Source organism: Argopecten irradians, chromosome 10, assembly GCF_041381155.1.
Source record: "Argopecten irradians isolate NY chromosome 10, Ai_NY, whole genome shotgun sequence".
Taxonomy (NCBI): Eukaryota; Metazoa; Mollusca; class Bivalvia; order Pectinida; family Pectinidae; genus Argopecten; species Argopecten irradians.
The window spans coordinates 36,417,301-36,443,554 of NC_091143.1; the positions used below are offsets into that span (position 1 = coordinate 36,417,301).

Consider the following 26,254-nt stretch of genomic DNA (forward strand, 5'->3'; position numbering starts at 1 on the left):
TTTGGTGTCTTTGTGACTTATTATTCCATGCAGATTTTATCAGTTTAAAGAGTTGTTTTGATGAAATCATTGTATTGTCAGGAGTGTAAAAATTCATTTTAGAGCACTAGCCCAGGGCCATCCTTGATACTCCAGGGGTTCCGATCACGTATGATATTTTCACCCCTGAACTGTCTCATAGTAAAACTGGAGGCATCAGAACAGAACAGGTAACTTAGTCCTTTAGTGCACATAGTGCTGTATTTGCATATTACAGAGTTATCTGTCGTTGCGAGTAGGTATTGATTGTGACGTCGTGTGTTTGCAAGAATAGCGTCATACTTTTCGACGAAAACGATGTGAATTGTGTTTACAAAATAATGACGTAACAATCGATATCTACCCGCAAGGGACCTAACTCTGTAATATGCAAAGACGGAATAATGGTACATAGTGGTTGACTGTGGCTTTGAAGTTGGGCGTCGCTCTATCCTCAGTCTTCTAAGGAAATTTTTGACCTGTGATTGCCTGATTGGTTCCGATTGGTTCCCCAGAGCTGCCTTCAGTTTTACTACAAGATCCCTTGTGTAGTGTTAAAGTTCAGATGTTGGACATCATTTGTAGACAGTCGACACACAATATTTTAAAACTGATGATTCTGTTATTCTTGCTTATTAAGGACCAAGTACAGTGTACCTGATATTGCTTGCTGAGGCCTACTAAGAGAAGGTTAGCTTAAGTTTGGCGTGATTTACCTTTTAGTAAGGACGTGCCAGGTTTATGAGGTGGAGGAAAACCATCCGTATCATATTGCATCTGACAAGTGACAGAGGTGGGCAACATCTTAACCTCTCTACAACAGCAGCTCCAAGATACTCTAAACCAACTTTCTCATGTGCAATTTATTTCTGCGATCATGGTAAATTCGCAAAAATGATATCTTGCACAATTAAATTGCAAAGTATTTCCATTCAATTTTAAATCCACGAAAATATTTTGAAACAGAAATCTCCAAATATAGCACCCACGAAAGATAGCTTACAGGATCATGGCATAATGAGGGTCTGGAGGATGGGGATTTTCTACCCAAGGTGTTGCTTCATAAATTTGGTAAACAAGGATGATTTTAACTAATTTATTGACATTGCGGGTTGAACAACCTTCATACCCCTTTCTCTCTTATCACATTTATGATAGCTTTTTTTGCCTAAAATACATTATTCTACCCAATAAGTGCCCCTACCCCTTATTGAGGCTTCTAATGAAATGCAGAACAAAAATATTATTCTCACATAGCTAGCCATGTAAGATAGAGCTGTCCCATGAAAGACAGCTATGTAAGATAAATGTATCTTACATAGCTGTGACGTCACAATTGCCGAACAATCAGATGACGTCATATCAGCCAAAGTTGACGTCATTTTTCTTCTATTTCGATTGATTTGCCGGGATTTATTTACCATTTCATTTTTTTAATTTGCATTTAAAACCGTTTTACCTAAGATTTCTTGTTTATATTTATTAATATAAACCAAACTTTAATGAGCTCTTTGGCGTTATTTTTAAAATCGATCAATTATTAAGAAGTTAAGATTTTGTCACAAAATGGCTGCCTCACCTTTCGTGCAAGTAACTCGACAAGCAATGTGAGAAAATAACTCTTTCATATGTAAATTATGTAGGATAGAACTTTTCCACCCGCGGGTACAGAATTTTGGGTCAGAAACCTCGGCAAGCCTCGGTTCTGACCCGAAATTCTGTACCCTCGGGTGGAGTAGTTCTATCCTACATATGTACATATGAAAAAGTTATATAATATCTTTATAGTTTCTTTGATTTCCTTTTGCCAATTTATTTATTGCTTATTACGTGCAATTATTTTACAAAGGTTTGGTCAAAATTTGGTTCCATTAAGCACCCAATTTTATTATTATATTTGTTTTTCAATTTATTTTAAAGAGCTTATTGGGTCTTCTGCTCCTATGTTAGGCCTTTTCGTCAGCCATATATAATGATGTCGCGATAGACCAAAATTTTCTGTAATCATTACAACCTCATAAGGCTTTCACATCCAGACATTTTACTTTGTACATATTTATTACACTCGCCATGGCCAGTCAAATCTGTCAGAGAAATAAACATGTATGAAAATTTGTTCAAATGACATTTGACCTTAAATATGGAACAAATTCCTCTGCTTCCTGGATGCATGTTATTGATATGTATTATCGGGCCATTTGCATCAGTATTTTCCTGCAGTTTCTCCAGTAACCCAGAGGCTAGTAGCTATAGTATGATAGGGAAAATGGCTACAGGATTTGCTCAAATATCCAGGTGACAAACTGCATGGAAGTCGGTATTCCGTAATTGCTATTACAGAGTCGACTCCCTAATGAATAGGTATCGTTTGTGACGTCAATATTTTATGAGCGCAATTCATGTTGTTTTCTCCGAAAAGTAAGACGTTACACTCACAAAAGCATGATGTCACTATGAATACCTACCAGCAAGGGCAGATAACTCTGTAATATGCAAATACAGAATATTTTAGAGGAGTGAAGATGTTTCAATCAAAGTTTGTTTGAAGTTGATGACTTCCCCCTTTATGAAATACTGGTGTTTGTCAAACACTGTATAACTGGCTATTTTTAGATCGAAATTATTCATGGTTTGAACTAAAACGAATTTTTTTAAGATGCGTTTGAAATTTATCCACCGCCGATAGAGCATAAATGATATTCATCATTTGAACAATACTTGGTGTTAAATCGTGAATATATATGCCTAATTAACACAAAAATAATATAAAATAATTTATTTTGCCTTTGGTGCATGTGCAATCAGTACATCATTCTATATAGGATATAGTGCCACGGAATTTTTTCGGGATGCAATTAATTATTTTTGATATTTTTAACTTGAAGTAAAATTAGAAGCTCAAACTTTTCCATGGTTCTAATGGTGTAAAGTAAGTAACTTTTGTAACTGAAGAAAAATACTAAATCGTCTGCTCCTGTTTTTGATAGTGAAAAAATACCATTTGTCAGTGGTGGAGCATCTTTAAGGTCGCGTTTGAAATTGATGTCTGGTTTTTTAGGATTATATAATTCAACCATTTCTCAGTATTTTGTTGTTAAAATTTCCACGAGCATTGAAATGTTCCATGAAATCACAAAAAGTATCCCCTCAAAATAACTGGCTATATGGTAAGTAAAAAAATGAAAATAATTTTGTATCAAAAACTCAGAGATGTCAAGAAGAGCATTTGATTCATACGAAATGGGTCCACTGCATTTTATTAGACATTTGCAGTAAGACTTGTGAACAAATGTAGCCTTCATCCCATAACTAAGGCATCTACCTCCAATTTTGCAAGCCTGATTAGCATCACAAACTCCCTAGGACTATAATCAGCCAATCTGATTAAAATACAAATCCTTATAACCACTCCGTTCAATATAGGATCTGACAATATATCATATGGGGTCACGTTCGGATGACCTTTTACCACGTGTACTCCAGATCAAACACATTTTCTACACATTTCTACGTCAATTGATAACACTATTTCGTCCCAGGAAGCATATACATTTAGCATTGTTATGCACTTTGGGCGAGATGACTACGTGCACGAAAATAATTCGGACAGCTTTTTCAAACTAGTTCGTCCCCAGTCAAGATTCTGGCAGACTGGCAGTGCCAATTTGATTGGCCATTTCCAAAGGTCATCCTGACGTGACCCCTAATGGGATGTTGTCAGATCCTCATATCAAACATAGTGATAATAAGGATCTGTATTTTAATCAGATTGATAATCAGCAGTAAATTGATAAAGTCACATTACCGTACAGCTGATTATTTTCGTGGACCAAATCTTTCACGGTTTGATATATAATCAAGACAATGCCATTTTAATGGCTTCAAATTTTTGTGATATTGATCTAAGATACCATATATTTGTATATTATTCAACCATTTTTCAAAATTTTACATATAAAATTTTCTTGATCATAACATGTCCCATGAAATCGCGAAAAAACTAATACCCACTTCCATATCCGGCTATACGGTATTATAAATCATATTGGTCAGATAGTAACTCATTGTGAGGATCAACAACAAAAACAGATGTGAAGTCTGCCAGTGGCTTGTATTAAGATAATTATAATCCACAATATGCATGCATTCAGGTTCAGTTTTTCTCAGTCTTTAGACAAATATGGGTTGATTTCGGACAAGATTTCCAATACAATAACAGATACATAAATGTACATTGCAGTTCTGTTTTATAAAAAGCTGTGTAATAAAATGTTAACTCAGTCTCAACTTCAAATTAAAGAGTGCTAGTTGACAATTCAGTCATTGTGACACCAGCACAAAATAAGGTACCATATTACTGTAACGATAAGAAATAATTAAGCTACTCTTTGTTTTAGTTAATCTGTCATTAGTAAGTTTTCAATATTTCTTGATGTTAAGGAATTCCTTAACTAAAATTCTTAATAGGAAAGCATTACATAAGTTATGTAAATATCTGAAATAAGAATTTTAATGTAAGGAATGTTAACGATGGATCTTAGACTTATCTTAGACTTAGTTTGAGTATAGCCAATATATTCCATGTATATAATGTGTCACATTTGTAAATAAAGTTCAGTTGCCATGGTCCCAAGAACAGCCAGGTGCATCATGGTTAAAATTTCACCAATATTGGTTAATGGCCCACTACCTTTCCGGAGCAAAATTTAAAGCTGTCTTAAAAACATTAATAACATCAGAAAATACATGCCGGTGGCCTAAGATAAGGTCACAACACTAAACATATGCAAGATTTCCTGCGTAATATATGAAAACAGTGGAGAGTCAATTTGCTGTTTTGCCGTCTGGCGTAGTGATAGTCAACTACCGCGCGGTATTTAGGACGATGGCAGGAACATAAGACGACATGCGTTATGGAAATTAACATTTTATTTATTTAATTAAACTGTTCAGGAGGTGATGATAAATGTAGTATTAACGGTAAGTTAATAACTTTTGCAACTCTACAAAATTATCAATATCGTTTTACTTTCCCATTTTAAAAATTAAAAGCCGTTTCGGGAAGGTAGTGGGCCTTTAACTGTACATATATCAAACCATTGCCTTACTAAAGTGAGGATGAGGCACATATTAATGACTAAACTCCCTTAATCATTCTTAGACACAAAAGGCTATTGTTTTAGTAAATTGTACCCACATGTTAGCTGATTCACAAATCCATGGGGAAATAACTTAAGGCCTTCCAATATTATATTGTTCTGTTTAATTTCGTCAGTTTTAGATTTTAAATTTTTTGAATGACAACTTGATTATCTCCCCTGGACTGATATGGTAGATAATTTGCTTAATGCATCCTAACATACTCATTCACCCCTGAAATAGTATAATGGACTGGTCTAGTCTTTGATTTAGAAAAGTCTAATGTGTCTTCAGGGGTGAAACATAAATAGGAGAAATTCTAAAATGCTTTTTGAATACTTAAATATCTGGATTAACATTTTTATCGTCAGACTAATTTTACTACTAAATTGCACATGTCCATATCAATAATTGCAAACAGAGATAATACATGTAAAGAATAAATTTAAGAATGAATTGAAGCATAAGCAATAAATAACTTTATCAGGTTACACGGTGAATATTTTAATACATACAATCTATAATCATGTTCATATATAATCTAAAGTTGGTTTTGAATAATACTTAGTCATATTTTATTTGTTCTATATCAGCGAGACAATATATGAATTATCAGCTATGATAGAAAATACAGGTAGTGAAAACAAACATGGCAGATAATCGTTTAGCCATATAAAACAACTTCCCAATGCTCCTTATAAATGCAGGAAAGTAATGCACTAAACTCAATGAAAATGCACTTAATACATAAATTGAAGGGTTCAATGTCAAAAAGCAATGTTAATACGAAACATGTATTTATGGAAAGTATACAGCATATAAGCTCAGCAATTAAATCAGATCAATTCCAAACTATGTTTAGATTTCTATCTCTTGTGTTTATAAGGGAAATCTGAAATCTGTTCGCTTCTCATGAAGTATTATAGAAGTGTAAATAAGCATAGAAAAGAAAGGAAAGAGCTGCATTACATATAAAGATATAAATTAGATTTCTTGTTCTTACTGTGTTCATTAAGCCTTTTCATTTACTCATTTTTTTATTTTTTTTTTAATGTACAAAGATTACAATGCTATAGACAATACAATGAGGACCATGTTCACTATGTGAGGAGAGTTACATCCCTTTATTTAAAGTGTACCAGTAGCAATAATATTGACCATTTTTGCATTATTTTAGGCATGCTTGATTTTAAGATCTTGCAACTGATTCACTGAACACTATATTAAGTGTTGATATAGGTTCTTTCAGTATTCATTTGCATATTTGCAGAGTTATCTCCCTTGCAAGTATTCACATGTATATATTTCTAAAGTATATGACGTTACATTCACAAACTCATAACGTCGCAATGAATACCTTATTGCAGGTTGATAACTGTTTAATATGAAAATAAAGAATAGTATATTTTATTGGTTGATGTTCAGATCAATCTGAAACTTCACACCTTTAAAGTAGGGTAAGCAGCAATTTCTTTTTCACACTCGCAGAAAGAATTCTCATTAGAATATGAAAATTTAATTAAGTAACTTTGATTTGTAACAAAACAGCAAAATGTAAACCTGCTAAACAAATATAAATATATTTACCATAATCTACAAGTGGCACATTGTTCTGATTTTGTGTCATTAAAACAAAACAAAAATCTAAAGTAAAAAACCAACTTATACAAATATATTCTCTAATACAGGGGAAAACACAACATACTTGGCATAATTGTTTTTATAATAATTCAAATGTTCCTAAAAGGGGCATATACTACAAGTAAGTTTATTAATAAAATTTGACAGATTTTTTTAAACCAAAAGTCTCAGAGGACCTGTATTTCACACCTAAACATATTCCATCACAAAAGGAAAAGAAATATTGGTAAACAATCCTTTCACTTTTGTTCTGGACATAGAAACTGTTAATGTATATAATGCATATGTAATGTTTAAAATTCTGATTTGTTCAGTAATGAAAAGCCACATTTCATCAGCTAAACATCTGTTTTACAAGAAGTAATAGACTTTATGCTATAGTAGGCCATAACATTAAGTGTTTACCACCAGGTAATATATCTTACATTTAACTGAATTATTTGGTTTAGTGGTCATTAAAGAATTCATCTATTTTGAAGTATTCCAAATTTTAAACTGGAATAGTCCATTATAAAATTCTGAGTGTAAAGCCAGAAGCAAGGCTACTGGATTGTAAAATAAGGGACACATACCCGGTATGTGTTTTTCCATTAGGGTCATGTCTCAGGAATAGAAATGCATTCTGACCATCACCTCTTAAAACTACATAACTAGATTCAGTTGTCCTTGTCCCATTCACAAATGCATGAGCACTTTGCTTTTGAATTTTGATGAAATTCATGCATAGAATTAGTCTTTTCTCCATAGCTGAAGGAAAGAATTTCAGTAAAAGCATAAATACAGATGACAGGTCAGTCTGCAACATCTATAAATGGTTTTATATATTCCAGCGCATATGGGATACATAAATATACATGTACATTGATTATTGTAATTATAAAATCAAGCAAAATCAGTACAATTTTCAAGGCATAAAGTTTTTTTTCCTGTTGGTTTTATCTTAATTTGTGAAACATTGATCATGAGCATAGTTGTCTTAAAACAGACTTTATATCATATTGCTTTAAGTTGCATAAAAAATTATGAAATAATTTCACACATGCATAAGAGAATTGAATTCAGGAATTAATTGAACAAAAAGTTTGACAAACTATGCTTATTCTTTTCTAACCCATTCTTCCATGATCACATAATTTTAGTCTAGAACGGTTCATGGAATTTTGAGGTTGACCGAGTCTAAAGGATGTTTTGAGAATAAAAAAGTAAATGAATAGTTCCTTAATTATTAAATTCAAACAGTTGGAAAATATATATATTCATCTAACAGCTTTTTTTCTTTTCTTTTTTTCCCAATATACTAAGTACTGCAAAGTCAATGGTATGATTTTAGAAATTTTCATTAAATTCATCAAAGCATTATAGGCCATGACCCAAGCCTTTTTATAGATTCATCAACATGTAATTTTATTATAAATGCATCTGTAATCTTTGAAAAAAATTGAATCACTTTCAATTTCCCTATATGTCCATTCAAGCTACAAAACCCATTCATTTGTTATGATAAGAAAGTATACTATATTTATAGTATAACAAAAATGGCCAGGATATATACAGATGCCAGCCAACCATATATATATATAGTGACAATAACATTGTATTTATGTTCCATACTTTCAGACAGAAGACATAAAAACTATACACAAACAATTAGTTTACATCTATGAAAACATTATAGTGAAAATAACAAAAACAAAGAGACCCAACTTAGGCATCTATCATTAGTCTCGCCGGTAGTTCGATATTGGAAGACATAACATTTTATCAAAGTGATCTATTCCCCATGATGCTTAAGGCTTAAGATTTCAGGTTACGATAAATCTGACCCCTATGACCTTGAAGTTAAAGATTATTTATATATGTCTTAGCAAAATCAGAAGCCTGTCAGCAAGGTATACAGATATTCCATACCAACACTAATCTTTTGGTTTTGAAAAAAGTTGTAGGATGACAGACACTGTTAGCAAAAACTTACTTGGCATTGGTGCATGTACAGCATGTTAAAAGGATTAACGTGTAGCCGGTTATTTCCATAGGGCAACATTTTCGAAACGAGAAAATAAAAATTAAAGATGCTTCCCCGCCGACAGAGCATAAATGATACCCATCATTTGAGTAATAATTGGTGTTTAATTGTGTATATATATGTCTTATCAACACAAAAAGTAATTTAGAATAATTCATTTTGCATTCGATGCATGCGCAATCAGTACTGCATTCCATATAGGACATAGTACTACAGAATTTTTTCGGGATGCAATTAATTATTTTTTATATTTTTATCTTGAAGTCAAATTAGAAGCTCAAACTTTTCAAAAGTGGTAATGGTGTAAAGTAAGTAACTTTTGTAACTGACGAAAAATACTAAATCGTCTGCTCCTGTTTTTGATAGAGAAAAATTACCATTTGTCAGCGGTGGAACATCTTTAAGCAGTTCTAAAATTTTGCCATTTGGCTATATATAAAGGTAGACACAATGTTGATAAATTTTTCAATATTTGACAGATCAAAATTATCAAGACCATAATTATGTCATGCAAAATCAAGAAACGATCTTCCGCTGAAAATAATTCACTATACGATATAATGAACACATCAAATGAATACTGTAATAAAAGAAGGGAAATAACTCCCACTGGTGACAAAGGGAGATAATTCCCCAAAGCAAAATAAGGAAAAAAAAAAAATATTAAAATCTTCAAGCACTAAATTGGTGTTTATAACTTCCATGCCTGGAATGGTTGGATATTATTTGCAATTCATACACAAACCTATGAAATATGAAATTGTATACAAATGAACTTGGTATGTAGTTGCAGACTATGTTTTGTAAAATAGTGATGTTTCTACAATGTTTTCTACGACATGATATCTCTTCGCGGTGATCAAGTTATCATAAATTTCCTTCGTCCATCATTTTTCGTAAATTCACTACAATACTCTTCATATAATCATGGAATTTTCCTTCTGGCGCGAAAATCACATCCATCAACTTCTCATCACAAAACGACTGGAATACATGATCAACACGTCCCTTGGTCTTGTCAGTCGAGTGACGGTCTATCAGCGTCTGCAGAAGTTGTCGACACTCTTCAATACTCGACTTAAGAAATCCAGCATCGTATGTAAACTCTACTTCATGAAAACTTATAACTGTCATCGCTAATGAATGGAACTTTTTCTTGAACGATTCGGCCATAGCTAATTCGTCAGCATTGAATTGGTCATTTCTGTACAATATTCCAACTTTGACAACGATTTTGATCACACATTTCATCATTTTCTCTGCATCTTTTTTGCCAGAATATTCTTTGATGATTTTGTATGTGGCATCAAGCACTTTACCAGTGGTGTCGTCTATAAAGTGTTTTGCGATAGATTTACTCGACATTTTCCCGAGGAGTTTTTTCTGAATCTTGAGCCCCATCCCTCGGGAATCAAACCCTGCCCCAGGCTCCGCCACTGTAAAACACAAACAACATCATCATTATCAAGCTTTCAAACTTCAGCAATACAAAGTTAATTAAGTGAACTAATATCAATATTTCATTTTGTCAACTTTTCAGTACAATAATTTGATATTGAAGTAATAAACCAGTAAACGACAACAAAAAGAACCTATAAAAACATATGTCACAGTGACCTAGTTTTGGTAAATCTCGAAATATCTACATCATTTATGATTATACCTTAAAAACTTATGTAAGACTGGAAAAATTGTACAATGCTGTTGTACATCTAAATTTATGATGGATACAATAGTTAAGACATCAACTCATTAGTTATTTTAATAAATCTCTTGGTACATATTACATTGTTTTCTAATCCAGGGTCTTTTGTTATGTTAACATTCCTGGGAAACAATAATTAAAAATTTCCACAAAGTAAACATTCCATGTTACTCAGTATTACATGTACCAATAATTATCCTTCTATTACGAGAGTACCACAGGAAATGTAAGGATTTCATTAGCTTTAAGCCAGTAAATCACAAAATCAAGTATTTATGTCCGTAATGGACATAACGATGATAATTATCTGAGGATAAATATAGATTGATGAGGGGATGATGGGAGTTAAAGCGATATTCAGTCTAGTAGTGTAGTGAGCTGACTGGAGGGCATGTACTGTGAAATGGATGGGGGCCTTTCATGATAATGGCTCTAGAATGTGGTAATGCTAAATACCTGCTAAAATAGGCTTAATTCACAGACACAAAATCTTTCATATGTGAGGGGAAAATAACGAAATCTGATTGTAATTATAATAACATGATCTAAATTCAAAGTTCATTGGGTTTAATAATTTGACATCACAAAGCAAAATACCTGTACATTAATTAGGATTTGTAAACAAAATTATAATCCGATAACCTACTTTCATGCACATTAATAAACTTAGTAAAACTCGCTTCAACTTCAAATTCTTCTTATAAAAGCATACTGGTAACCGAAGTTAAGAAAAAAAATCTTATGTTAAAGAACATTTCTGAACTTTGGTAATGATTTAAACAGAGAATTAAGTTATGAAATTTCCATGAATCTTGACCAAGTGTTTCAGAACAATAAATGTTCCTTTGGCAAAACATGTCTAATAAAAATTTTGGTCAAAATATTTCCATGCAACTGAGAATTAAGTTTTAAAAATGAAACCATAAAGCAGTTTACATAATCAAAGAGCAATTACACTATATAACATAAACATAATTTTCTAAGTGTCCCGTTCTACACATTACACTATTATATACTGGAGTTACTTCCCTAGAAAATGTTTAATAAATGTTTTCCATATACTAGATAAATTATCAAAGTTTAATCATAATTTATTTAATCAAATAGGAACAAATTAATCAATAAACATGTAAAAAAGACTCAAAGATAAAACTAGTCATTTTCTTAAATCCAAGTATAGAAACTTCTCTCAACAGACATGAACAACATCCATGGCTATGTACACATGTATGAAAAGTACTACATGATATGGCAAAACAAAATATCTAAAAAAAAAAAAAAATTAAAAAAAGTTACTATCAACTTGACCAGAGTCACTCTGAGGCAATGTTTAACCAACTGTGATGTTGACATAAATGTCAATTTCAAATAACATACATCTGCCATTTTTTCAGTTTCAAAATATAGTATAAACAGTAAAGCTTGTACCTGTAGTGGAGATTTCAAATTGGATAAAATTGGCCTCAATGTCACCTTGACCTTTGTAACAAGATGAGAGTAAAACAAAACTAAAATGCTAATGAAAACAATATAAATTCAGTAGAAATCCATAATATGTCATTTTCACAGAATTACCATCAAATTCGTCTAGAGGAGTTGATCATCTTTTTAACTTTTTAAAGATGCTCCACCGCCGACAGAGCATAAATGATATACTTCATTTGAACAATAGTTGGTGTTTAATCTTGTATACATATGTCTAATTAACACAAAAAATAATATAAGATAATTTCTTTTGCCTTTGGTGCAAGCGCATTCAATACTTCATTCCATATAGGATATAGTGCCACGGAATTTTTTCGGGATGCAAATAATTATTTTTTATATTTTTAACTTGAAGTATATTTAGAACTTCAAACTTTTCAATGGTGGTATTGGTGTGAAGTAAGTAACTTTTGTAACTGAAGAAAAATATCAAATCTTCTGATCCCGTTTTTGATAGTGAAAAAAACAACATTTGTCAGCGGTGGAGCATCTTTAATTAAATGTTGGTATCAAAAAAGATGAAAAACAACAGTTAATTAAGGAAAAAAATAGATAAACATTAAAATTAGAATAAAAAAAATTGGTAAGTCTTATTGAAGTTTGTGTTAAAATGGCATGAAGTAAGGGCATTGGAAAACTATTGAAACTAGGAGTCTATGTTAACAATTGATCCATCGCTAAAAGAAATTATATTGTAAGAAATTAGCATTAATTTAAAAGAATGGATTGGAAACTTAAAAAGAAAATATAACAGCCAATTAAAAACAGCTATCACATAACTCTGACAGGGAAAAATTGACCTACAGAATACAATGATAACTGCAAGTTAATTGTCAAAAGAATACTTCGCACATGGTGACTATTTCATACCATTGTTTAAGAAATCTTTTCAAAGACAAACATGTCTGCAAGTGAAATGATTTCAGTAAAATCTTTATTTGTGCGAAATAACCCTTTGAGTGAGTTTTTAAGCCAAACCATATCACATACAGCTATCACAATCTATTGATATATATATACAAATAATAATGATAAATATGCATAAAATCTATTGGTTAAAGATGCTTCACCGCCGACATAGCATAAATGATATTCATCATTTGAACAATAATTGGTGTTTAATTGTGTATATATATGTCTAATTAACACAAAAAATAATATGAAATAATTTATTTTGCCTTTGGTGCATGCGCAATCAGTACTTCATTACATATAGGATATAGTGACACAGAATTTTTTCGGGATGCAATTAATTATTTTTCATATTTTTAACTTGAAGTAAAATTAGAAGCTGAAACTTTTTAATGGTGGTAATGGTGTAAAATAAGTAACTTTTGTAACTGAAGAAAAATACTAAATCGTCTGCTCCTGTTTTTGATAGTGAAAAAATAACATTTGTCAGCGGTGGAGCATCTTTAAATGTTACTAGCTACAAATGCATAATAATAAAATCAACGAGTACAACACATAAATAAAACAATACTGTTGTTTATGTGAGTATATGATATATAGAAAGTGAATACGTGGCTATATATGAGTAGCTGGCATAATGACACAAAAACACTAGCCCACCCTTAGTATTATCATCGAAATCGTCGTCACTAGGCAAAGGCATATTGCTACAAAAAAACAAAATCAAATGACATGTCAAAAATGTCAAAAGTTCACCTTATTCCTGAAAAAAATACCAAATACAAGGAAAAAGTACAAATATTTTTTCCAACCCTAGTGAAGAAAAAATGTATTTTAATTCCTTGCAAAGTAAAATGGGACTTATTCATGTACCACTTGATATCCCATGACTTTTGTGCGGTACTAATATCTCGAGTGGTGATGGATTATGTAAACCGCTGAAATGCCGTCAGCACAGGACATCCTCTTTTAGCATCATTCCATCACCAATAGAAACAATAATCCTGCACAAATGTTAACGGGTATATATCACATACAATTACGGTTACAACGGTTATATAAGATCCCCACATGAAGCTCTGAAAATATATTCAGTATATAATGGAAGGAATAAATTTCATAATCAGAATTATGATTCTATCAACAATACTATATTTACAATTACCTTAAGAATTGAAGTTACTTTAAGAATATTTTATTTTAAAACATAATGTCAAGACTTTTTAAGTTGAACTTCACAATAAATCTATTCAAGGTCAAAGAATAAACGTCACAAAAAAGAATTGGAAAGTCTTGTACAGAAAAATCAAATACTCTAACTCTAAGAAAGTATTTTTGCTGAATTACAATTATCGTAACTATTATATATATAAACGTATATAGATAGTCTGAAGAGCTCCTTTGAATGGGACGAAAGCGCTCTCTAGTTAGTCGTTATGGCTTTTATTTCTTATAGATTTCGTCCATAAGGATTTTTCTTTAAATTTATCATATATATATATAAATGTATATAATTCTAAATAAGGCAGGAACTAGCTGGTAAATATCATGGTCATATATATTTTACACATATAGTCTTTTGATAGGTTTAGCATGTTGTAAAGCAATATATATTTAGTTATACTGTACATATATACCATATTCACTGCTATTGTGCTCCTTTCAACTCCCGTATAAACATCCAAAGTCCTAATTCTACAGAAATCTTGGAATATCACTGAACTCTTATTCTACACTAGCTACATAATTCACTGATTCATGAATCATGAATATCAATATTCACAGGCAATATTCACAGGCAAGTGTTCTTGTGGAAATTTGAGGATCTTTAAATATGAATGCAAAAATAGCTAAATTATTCTGCCTTAAAAATCAATAACTTTGACACCTAGTGAACCATTTACAATGAGTATGGTATATCTGTAAATATTATACACACAATTTTTATTTCATCTTGAAATATGAATCATGTTGAATTCTGTTTGAAAATTCCAAACCAACATTATATGAGGATAAGGAAAGCATGTTTTTAAAGCTTGCTAATGATACAGATTAAGATATGTTCTGACATTACTTACTTTTGTGTCTGGGTCACCAGACCGTTTGTAGGATTGCTATGTTAAACCTGTCTGTCCTGTCTGTCACTCTGATGTTACCGGACAATTACATCTAAAACAGAAATGGAGAAAAGGTCAAACACATGTATGACACATCAAAGTGTGTGAGTTCTACAGAACGTGAAAGCTCATTCACATCAAAAGACCCAAAGAGGCTTGATTCCTCCATAAAATCTACATTCAACCAGATTTCAGTTTAAAGATTTTACAATTAACCGATTGTACATGTCTATAAGAAGAAGACAATTATTCCTTTAATCTTATTCTTCTATTGACCTACTTTTACACACAAAACTTTGATGGAATCTTTCCTTATAAGGTGGTAGGTAGATTGATGTTATAAAGTTGTAAAGAGAGTTTTTTCTATTTGTATGTCAAAGGTCAAAGTTTGGGTCAAGGTTAGATTCACCTTTGTTATCTTGCCCACTGCTTTATCTAGGTGACCTATGACTCAATTATGAGTGTCCTTTATGGAGATCCAGATACAGTCTAAAAAATTATTTCCCTTGGTCAATGAGTGATCAGTGCTTTCAACACATGAAACAACACCAATAGCAGCCAAAACCTTAGGAGAGTCTCTGGTGTAGGTCAAAAGGTCAATATGAAGGTCAGTAGTTCAAACATAAAGTAATGCAAGAGAAAGAGTCCAAACAAACCTTATGCTGATGGATTAAGGTAAACAATTACATCTTTAAGTCCCTTGAACTCCACCCCTCATCCCCCACCATCCCACCTTACTCCTCCACCCCCAACCCCCCAAACCCTACACCCTCCTTCGCAAACTAAACTCCACCAGAATTGCAGAAAACCATTTGCACAAAACTTGCTTTTAGTAAACAGCCAGGGTCATTTTAAGGACATAAATGCCAGGTGTTTGTTGGTGGAGGAAAGCCAGAGTACCCAAAGTAATATCACCAAACAGTAGTCTGAGTACCTGGCAGCTGCCCCACATAGGATTCAAACTCGCAACCCAGAGGTGGAGGGCAAGTAGTAATATGTTTGTACATCTACTTGGCCATTTCAGCCCCCTTTGAACAAAACAGTATAGCAGTACAGGCACAACTCTGAAAGAGCGGGTTGGTATTTACAAAGTGTCAAAGGATTTAAATCCGATATGAAAGCATCATAATCCTACTTTACATCAAAATGAATGTTAAAAGTGCGAGATAAGACAAGTGTTCAACAAATTATTATCGTCTTCGAGATAATTCCATAGTAAAAGTATATAGATTGGTTGGGAATAGCCTTTAAATACCATTAAACAACTGATAAGTATATCAAATGGGACATTTAAAATCCAGGCCTACTATATATAATGTAAACATATTATAAAAATACGAACTTAGTCTGGATGTAAACTTTAAATACATGATATACACACTACAGTTATATAAAATGCTTTACACCAGATACATAACCACAATACTCAAATGCTGTAATTTATTTCAATTTACATTATACTGATCTTACCAAAAGCATTTATCAGTAAGTGTATCGTAGAGAAGTCTTGTTAATAGGCCACATAAAAGAATATGCTTTAGTTATAAGATAATCATTATAGTCTAAGGACATGCCGTCAGCTTTTGATGAGGAAAAGCTGTAGAATCAGAAAAACCATGGACCATCAAGGCAACTGATCCTACTGAACCATGGTACTCAACCAATGTGGCCCATAGGTGGAGGGATTTCTGGTATATTATATCATTATGTCAGACACCTTCACCATTTTAATCATACAGATTGCTAGCTTACACATTTACACGACGGAAAACACTTTTGTATATCTACTGGTCTTTTTGTATGTGTCTGGTTTTTATACTTTTTCTATTTTCCTAATTTTTCTTCTCTACTGTAATCTTGACCATTATTCAGTATTCATAAATAATTTGGCATATTTACTCATTCACCCCTGAAATTTAATAATGGACTGGTCTAGTCTTTGATTTAGAAGAGTCTAAATGTATCTAAACGTGTTAAAAGGGTGAATGAGGTAAGAGTTTTCCTGATTCAATTAACTTAAATTACTCCACATTCAAAAAGTCAAAGCATCAATACCAGTTATTTTCACAAGAGCCAGTCAAGCTCAACATGGTCAGATTTTGTTTTTATTTTATGATTCATAAGAAACCAAATAAGGTCCAGGGTGCTAAAGAATCATGAAAGTGATATGGTATTAATGGGACCTTATTTAGATTAAATGCATAAAGTATACACAAATCAATTTGCAAAATAGATATAATAAAGAAACAATATCATATTCACTACATTTTGTTTTTACCTGGTTTGTATGCCAGTCATGTTATGAATACAGGTTCATTGTTTCTTTTCTGAAGGAATTTGAATATTTACCTCTAATTCCCCTATTGGGCCCCATCCCTCCTACCCCCAGGGGGTCAGAGCCAAAATTTACACAAGTTGTGTTCCCCTCCCCCCAAGGTTGTTTGTGGCCAAATTTGGTCACAATCCATGCAGAACTGTAAGACAAGTAGCGATTTATAGGATTTACCTCTATTTCCCCTATTGGGCCCCGCCCCTCCTGCCCCCGGGGGGGTGTCAGAGTCAAAATTTATACAAGTTCTTTCCCCTTCACCCAAGAATGTTTGTGGTCGAATTTGGTTACAATCCATGCGGAACTCTATGACTAGTTGCAATTTAAAGGAAATGTTGACGGATGGACGACAGACACCGTGCCATGACATAAGCTCACTGGCCCTTCGCTCCAGGTGAGCTTAAAATTTGAGGCTTTCAAAAAGGAACGGGCACTTATTGTTTCAAATTGATAGTCTTTCAGAAAGACTGCTAAAGATGTTAAATTTCTAATGAGTTGAATCACAAGGATGTTGACTGAGGGTCATATGATTCATCCTTTGAGTTGAGTAACAGTTTTTCGAGTCATGGTATCAAAGTTCTAATTTGACAGATTTATTGCTGTGTATATTAGATAAGCATCAATAGACTTTTACACCATGTTAAACCCCATCCCCTCTTTACAGTTTATAACCAAAAACCAGATCACAATGTTTGACAAATAACTCCTAAGTACATCATGTCGTTATAAATTTCTAATAGATAGTACATCAAAGATTAATTACCACTGTACTCATGATTTTTTTAAACTATTTTTGTCAATTAAGTAAGATTCTAAATTGATGGTCTCCTTTGAAAAAATATTAACGCGTCATCTTCAATCTTCATGAAATAAATAATTAAAAGATAAAGTAGAGGTGACTCATTAAATGGAGAATTTGTTTGTTGGATAGATGTCACTAAGCTCTGTGTTTGAAGTTTAACTTAATTTCACTTTTATAACTTAATTCACAGGGCAAAGCTCATTCACCCCTATAGACACATTTCGACTCTTCTAAATTACAGACTAGACCAGTCTATTACGAATTTTCAGGGGTGAATGAGTTCAACTTTTAAAAGATGAAGGGAAATTAATGACTTCCTTTGAGTATATAACGACAGATTTTCGAGATATTTTCCGAGTTACTTTTCCCTATAACGCACCAAAATGGCTAAATTGTGAATATAATGTAATACAAAATCAAATTCAAAACTCCTGGACATGCTATAACTTCATTGATTCAAACAAACCTAGCAAAAGACCATTTCATTATCATGTCACAAAAACTACTGCCGTCTTATAAATCAGTAAACAAAAACAATCGTGGAAGGAAACAAAAAGGCCCGTTTTTATGCTGCAGCTTATCAGTTGTATTGATTCTGTACGAATTCACTCTTTCATCTACTCCATAATCTCCCCAGATCAGTTTCTCTATGACCAAACTGGGGGAGCTATGCTCAACTATAAACTGTAGTTTTTTTTTACAACAATTGCAAAATAGATGATCAACTACTATCAATCTCTAGCTTTTACTGTCCCAGATGGTAGTATAACATTTGAGATCCGTTAATGGACAGAAAATGTTAAGTAATAACTAAATGAGAAATCCAAGTTTTTCCCCATTGCCTTATCAGTATCACACAAAACAATTATTATGATATATTTACACTTGCTAGGCTTGGTCACTATACGCTAATACTAGCCGATTTTGTTTACCATAACTGCATGGTAACATTGAACTTTGAACTTGCGTAAGGAAATGTGCGGTGCAACGTAAAAGGACTACTTTTTTTTAAAAAGAAACACATGGCTTTGTTTACATTTTGACGCAACATTACGTGTATATTGTTGTTTTTCATAGAATTTTGGAAAAATGTAAACAATATATACATGTTTTATATTTATATATGATTCAAACAATTTTTAAATTAACAATTGCATAAAGAAACGGAAAAATATCCCGACCGGGGGCGACGTGCTTTCATTTTTGTTAAAAATGATGGGTGTCAAATGTAAACATTACCTCTGTGCCTATGTTCGTCCTACGATCGAGCCTTTGGGGTGGACGGGTGTGTGAGACCCTCTGATAGAGGTCAGTTATAAACATATCCTCTTGTCTTTGTTCTTTGAGTATTTAATCATGTGTATTATAAAACATGCACCGCTAATAATCCACGTGTTGACAGTTCCGCGTCACCACAAATACATTGTATCCATCGAACACAAGTGAATTTGTTTCATCTATCGATGGCGATATGGATCTAAGCGTAGATTATATAATCACATGGCTCCCAATGATGTAATACCGTCAAGTCAGACGACATCTCAAACACATTGAGCTACTTGAAAATCGGTGTTTTGCCAACTTCGGCAAACTTAAGTGTGTAAGCGTGCGTCAGCTTCGCCTCGCTGCACAATAACGGTCACCGAGTTCACACATGTGGCCGTGTACAAATTCTTTATGTTATTACGCTATATATTAACTTTTAGCAAAATTGAATATATATTTAAAGTTCTGATCTGATTAAATAAAATTATCTCTGAAATTTACTTTGTTTGTCATGTTTATTTTACACTAAATTATTGAACTTTTTTGTCGTGGCGGATGAATAATTCTACCTTACGTGAAGCGTCACCATTCGCTGTTCAAATGAGTAAGCTCCTCCCACTTTTGACCGACTTTTATTGAATAATTACGTCACTTTCAAATGACGATTTTATTGCATAAAATATAAATAAAAAGTCGTGTGAGTGTAAATATAGGGATTGGATTTCGTTTTTATGTTAACCATGCTTGTATGGAGCAATTGCTCCATACAAGCATGGTTAACATAAAAACGAAATCCAATCCCTATGTATTATGATGGTCTGACTGTTACTGTATATATTATGATGTATTATGATGGTCTGACTGTTTTTGTATATAGTGCACAACATTGCTTCCTGAACCGCATACATAGAGTATATAGTTAGTATTGTATAATACATTAAAGGTTTCTTTTGGTGTGAGGCTTAGGAAAAGATGATGAGGAAATTAATTACCGGTAATAACAGTTGGTTTACTGTATTACATAGGCCTCAGAATTGTGAAACAGTCTTTAGTCAAAAATTCTCTAAAGTTTAGACTTAAGTCTCAGACTAAGACTCATTCTAAGTCGCGATGACGTTACATAAAGTTAGGTCAGTATATGTAATGATAGGCTTAGTCTAAGTCTAAGATTCCTTCATGATCTTTGAGATCTCTTTATAGGATACAGATCCTTTTGCAACAATAACTATAGTAAATCAAACTATACCTTTCACAGGCAGGAAGAACATTACAGTATAGTTGAACTCAAAATTAAAAATTTTCAGACTGCCTTACCTTTCAGTTATAAACGACAGTGACCAGCTAAGGAAATTAAATAATACCTTACTGTACTGAGAATTATAACGGAAATTTTACATTAATTCTTCTATTTAAACCTTTCAAATAAAGTAATTAATCACATCAGCATTAAAGCATATCAAAATGACCGTGACGTTTTTGTTGTTTTGTCATGGAGCAAAGTTGTATTGAATTAATTTTCTCTTTGATCTGTATATTAAAATCAATACTCTAGAAAAGAACAGTGGAGATCACGTTTTTCATTATAGGCCAAATTTCAACAATTTTTTTTATGAACCATATGTTTCCCCAATTTAATGCTAACAAAATTAAAGAAGTTATGTTCTATTTCAAACTGCGCCCACAACTTTCCACGTAATCAAATAAAATTCACATTTTTCTCATTCATGTTTATTACAACAGATGTTCAGCAAGAGGCCCATTGGACATGTATAGACCTTCTTAATCTTAGATCTCACAAAAATTGATCAGTTTATAGTGAAATCCACGAGCAGTATTCTGAAAGATTAAGAAATTCAAACTGCCCTTGGAAAGAGCATATTTATGAGAAAGATTTTTTAAAATGATAACTGGGTACAAATATGTCATTGAATTATGGATTAGGGTTTGAATTTGCAGACAGAGAATATAGGGTATTCAACAAAATAACCACCCAGGTTGTATAAAAATTGAAGCAAATAAGGGAGTGCTTAACCCTTTTACCACTGTGGGCCATAATGGAATCATCCAGATCAATTGATGGTAGAGTCTACTAAAGTTACATAGGGGTGAAAGATTTAATGGAAACAAATTTGAACAAGTATTTCATAAATTATTCTACAAATTAGTATGCCATAAATCAATTTGCAAAAGAAATCAGTAAGGAAAACAACACGGTTTTCTTATTTTCAGTTTGAATTTACTTCAAAGTAAGTGAAATTGAAGCCTAAGAAAAGGGGAGGGGCGCTTATAGGAATGAGAGCACTTATTTGGTCGAATACGGTAGATGTGGAACCAAGCTTGTTGGACCCTAGCTTGTATTTAATCACATAATACAAGAGGCCCAGAGGGCCTGTATCGCTCACCTGTTGTTTTTTTTTTAGTAATTATCACAAGACTCTGACAATTAGAAAAATAAGCAAAATTGACTTCCAAAGTTAAATTTTAAATCACAACCATACAATGATGCTATTGATACCATACAAATATGCTATCCAATACATAGGTTCAGAGACAAAGTAATTTATATGAAAGTAGTAGCCTAATTGACCTTTTTGACCTCGCATCTACATGTATTGCCGTCTAAGGCCCCGGGGTCAGCCCTATCATTTGTACAATTTCAAATCCCAACCCTATAAGGATGCTACCATTGCATTATAAGTGCTCTTCCATTCTTAGTTGCAGAGAAGAAGTCGTTTATATGGAAATAGCTAAATTAACCCCTTTTGACCCCACCCTTCAGGCCCCGGGGGGGGGGGGGGGGGGGGGGGGTCAGCCCAATCATTTGCAAAATTTTGAATCCAAACCCTATAAGGATGTAACCATTGCATTATGAGCGTAATCCCATGTTAAGTTGCAGAGAAAAAGTCATTTATATGGAAATTGACCCCTTTTGACCCCGCCCCTCAGGCCCCCGGGGTCAGCCCTATCATTTGCACAATTTGGAATCCCCAACCTATAAGAATGCTACCATTGCATTATGGGTGCTATACCATGCTTAGTTGCAGAGAAGAAGTCATTTATATGGAAATAGCCAAATTGACCCCTTTTGACCCCGCCCCTCAGGCCCCCAGGGGGTCAGCCCTATCATTTGCACAATTTGGAATCCGCACACTATATAAGGATGCTACCATTGTATTATGGGTGCTATACCATGCTTAGTTTCAGAGAAGAAGTCGTTTATATGGAAATAGCCTAATTGGCCCCTTTTGACCCCGACCCTCAAGCCCCCGGGGGGGGTCAGCCCTATCATTTGCACAAATTTGAATCCCCACCCTATCAGGATGCTACCATTGCATTATGGGTGCTATACCATGCTTAGTTTCAGAGAAGAAGTTGTTTATATGGAAATAGCCGAATTGGCCCCTTTTGACCCCGCCCCTCAGGCCCCCGGGAGGTCAGCCCCATCATTTGTACAATTTTGAATCCCCACCCTATAAGGATGCTACCATTGCATTATGGGTGCTATCCCATGCTTGGTTTCAGAGAAGAAGTCGTTTATATGGAAATAGCCAAATTGACCCCTTTTGACCCCGCCCCTCAGGCCCCCTGGGGGTCAGCCCCATCATTTGTACAATTTTGAATCCCAACCCTATAACGATACTACCATTGCATTATGAGTGCTATCTCTTGTAATGAGATAGCACTTTTCGGACCAGGTGAGCTAATAATTCATGAACTACCATATTTGACCCAATAAGTGCCCATGTCCCTATAAGCGCCCCTCCCCCTTTATGAGGCCTCAATTTCAATTGCCCATGCATAAATAAGGACCAAAATGACATTAAACGGTACAGATTTGCAATAATTTCGACTTATTAGCACCTTTTCATTTTTATCAATTTTTTTAAGCCCCCTAGGCCCTTATTGGGTCGAATACGGTATTATAGAAGCGTCTTCAATAATTTTTAAGCTTATGTGTATATATATTACACACCCAGCACTTGCAGTTGTTTTATTTTTCCTTCTCAGAGGACAGGAAACTTCTACTTGATTACAGAGAAAACTTATTTCTCAGACAAAACCCTTACAAATCTACTTCTCTCTAAACAGGATGCCACGTCTATACACTAATTTATCCGTTAAATACTGAAAAAATACCACAGTAGTGTCATATTGTGATATCATGTTCGTTAGAAAAGATTAATGAACCCATTCATGTTTTAGCCATTCTAATTGTTAAAACTTATCTGTACCTTAAGGAGCCTGTTTGGAAGTATTTTGTTGAAAATGCCAAAACTTTCCACTCAACAGTCGAATAATGATTTTGATTTTTGATTATGCTTTCGCTATAACAGCATTCTTTATAATCACATTGTTTGTTGCAATTTATTTTTATAAAAGATGTTTCTTCAATCCTCAGCAACTCTTGGAATGGCCAACAGAAACTCCACTTGTTGTACAGTTACATAACATTGGAGGTGAAATTGTCTAGCCAAAGAAATGACGCGATGTTACTCGACAGTTCCTGATCACGGGTGTCGTACCAGTTATTAAAGCCATGTACATGTTGCACTCGGGAGGTCTTCAATCCGAGTAGTGGACAACCAATACATTACAGCCACTCACACAGATGGATACAACGTTCTGAGGTAAAAAATAATCCTCTTCCAAATAGCAACGTCTGGTCATCCAATTCAGAAATTATGGATTCAGAAAATACTTTATATCCTTTCTCATACCGGCCTGTTTAGTCGTACCATACACTGGGGCAGTAGCAGTAGATGAGATCGGATGAGTGTCGAGGACACCAATTTATCATACAAAAGAAAGTGTACTGAGAATGTTCCGGTTAATGTAACAACTTCTATTGCAGACAGATAAACGTATTGTCTGCATTATTACACAAGATAAGGACTGGTAAATCTGGTATTGATTACAATTAATCTCCTGTGGCTCTTGTTAATAAACTCCAGGGATTATATTAGAATGACCAGTCTATAAATAGCTCTAGAGCTGTACAGGGTGACAATAGTGCTGTGACATCATGCACACCACCAAGTTAACATTGTATGTTTGTTCGTTTGATTTAGTTTTACAGCCCAAGGATAGCTAAAGTTCATTTAGGATCAAACTATTACCCCCTAGTTGACATGGGTAAAGTCCCATCTGATGTCACCATGGACAAAGTCCAACCTTATGTCACTATAGAAAAAGTCCCACCTCATGTCACCATAGATAAAATTACAGATGATGTCACCTGCATGGACAAAATCCAAAATCATGTCACCATGGACAAAGTAGTCCCACCTGATGTCACCATCGACAAAGTCCCAGATGATGTCATCATAGTCATCATAGACAAAGTAGTCCTAAATGATGTCATCATGGACATTGTCCAAAATCATGTCACCATGGACAAAGTCCAAAATCATGTCACCATGGACAAAGTAGTCCCACCTGATGTCACCATAGACAAAGTCCCATCTGATGTCACCATGGGTAAAGTCACAGTTGATGTCATCACAGACACAGTCACAGACGATGTCACCATGGAAAAAGTCACAGATGATGTCACAATGGACAAAGTCCAAAATCATGTCACCATGGACAAAGTCCAAAATCATGTCACCATGGACAAAGTAGTCCCACCTGATGTCACCATAGACAAAGTCCCATCTGATGTCACCATGGACAAAGTCACAGTTGATGTCATCACAGACACAGTCACAAACGATGTCACCATGGACAAAGTCACAGATGATATGTCACAATGGACACAGTCACAAACGATGTCACCATGGACAAAGTCACAGATGATATGTCACAATGGACAAAGTCCCACCTGATGTCACCTTGGACAAAGTCCAAAATGATGTCACCATCGACAAAGTCTTGACAACAAAGGTCAAGGTCATATTAAAAAGTTTGCTTAGATTTATTAAGTCACTTATGATATTTGCCCATTAATATTGAATTGATACAAAACATTATATCAAGCCTTAATCTACACATCCATGATCATTCCTAACTCCAACCCATCCCAAATATTTATGAAATTACGCAAATACAAATTTCCCATGGAAGCAACACATGTGTTTTGATGTAAAAATGCTGCAACAGTAATTCTTACTTTTGTGTCAAAAAGAGCCTTAAGAGTACAAAATAATGTAAAGAGTACCCTCATCAACAATAACCCATGCAGCTCCTTCAGTACAAGGGCCTATAACAGTGAGGCCTAATGTTGATCAGGGGATATACCCACATAATAAAAATACAATAGCAAATACTATGAAATCTAGAAATATATAATTCAAAACCAATTTTTACAAGATTAAATAACACTATTGAATTTTTTAAAATAGATTTGTGAGCTATGATCAATTAAAATTCCAAGCAATAGAATTATATCCCCTAACACTATTGAATTTTTTAAAATAGATTTGTGAGCTATGATCAATTAAAATTCCAAGCAATAGAATTATATCCCCTACCCCCTTCTGAATTTTTTAAAATAGATTTGTGAGCTATGATCAATTAAAATTCCAAGCAATAGAATTATATCCCCTAACACTATTGAATTTTTTAAAATAGATTTGTGAGCTATGATCAATTAAAACTCCAAGCAATAGAATTATATCCCCTAACACTATTGAATTTTTTAAAATAGATTTGTGAGCTATGATAAATTAAAATTCCAAGCAATAGAATTATATCCCCTACCCCCTTCTCCCCCCCCCCACCTTCCTCCCAAACAGTTAACATATTAATTTGGTCATCGGTATATAGATCCTATACCAATGAGCCCAAGCATTTTAAGTGATATCAAAAATGTTCTGGA

General features: G+C 33.6%; 2 protein-coding genes across 16 annotated transcripts in view; one reads left to right on the top strand and one right to left on the bottom strand.

Annotated features, from left to right (window-relative positions):
* Window positions 1-5,293: 5,293 nt before the first annotated feature.
* Window positions 5,294-26,254, bottom strand: part of LOC138333787 (tumor necrosis factor alpha-induced protein 8-like) — an 83,081-nt gene continuing 62,120 nt past the window's right edge. For 9 of the 15 annotated variants that reach the window (XM_069282369.1, XM_069282368.1, XM_069282370.1 and 6 more), the window contains 3 exons: window positions 15,002-15,092; window positions 13,584-13,630; window positions 5,294-10,257 (listed from right to left, as the gene is read on the bottom strand). In XM_069282369.1, coding sequence (XP_069138470.1) covers window positions 9,689-10,257; window positions 13,584-13,626 — 612 coding nt within the window. In that variant the 5' untranslated portion in view covers window positions 13,627-13,630; window positions 15,002-15,092 and the 3' untranslated portion in view covers window positions 5,294-9,688. The remainder of the gene's footprint in view (window positions 10,258-13,583; window positions 13,631-15,001; window positions 15,093-26,254) is intronic. The other 6 variants (XM_069282378.1, XM_069282384.1, XM_069282381.1 and 3 more) reach the window with 1 other exon arrangement.
* Window positions 24,567-25,262, top strand: LOC138332685 (zinc finger X-chromosomal protein-like). Its single transcript, XM_069280676.1, has one exon. It carries the CDS (start codon window positions 24,567-24,569, stop codon window positions 25,260-25,262), a length of 696 nt encoding a protein of 231 aa, XP_069136777.1.

Excerpts from the sequence above, each read along its gene's own strand:
- LOC138332685 (XM_069280676.1), top strand. The coding sequence starts at position 24,567 with ATGGGTAAAGTCCCATCTGATGTCACCATGGACAAAGTCCAACCTTAT.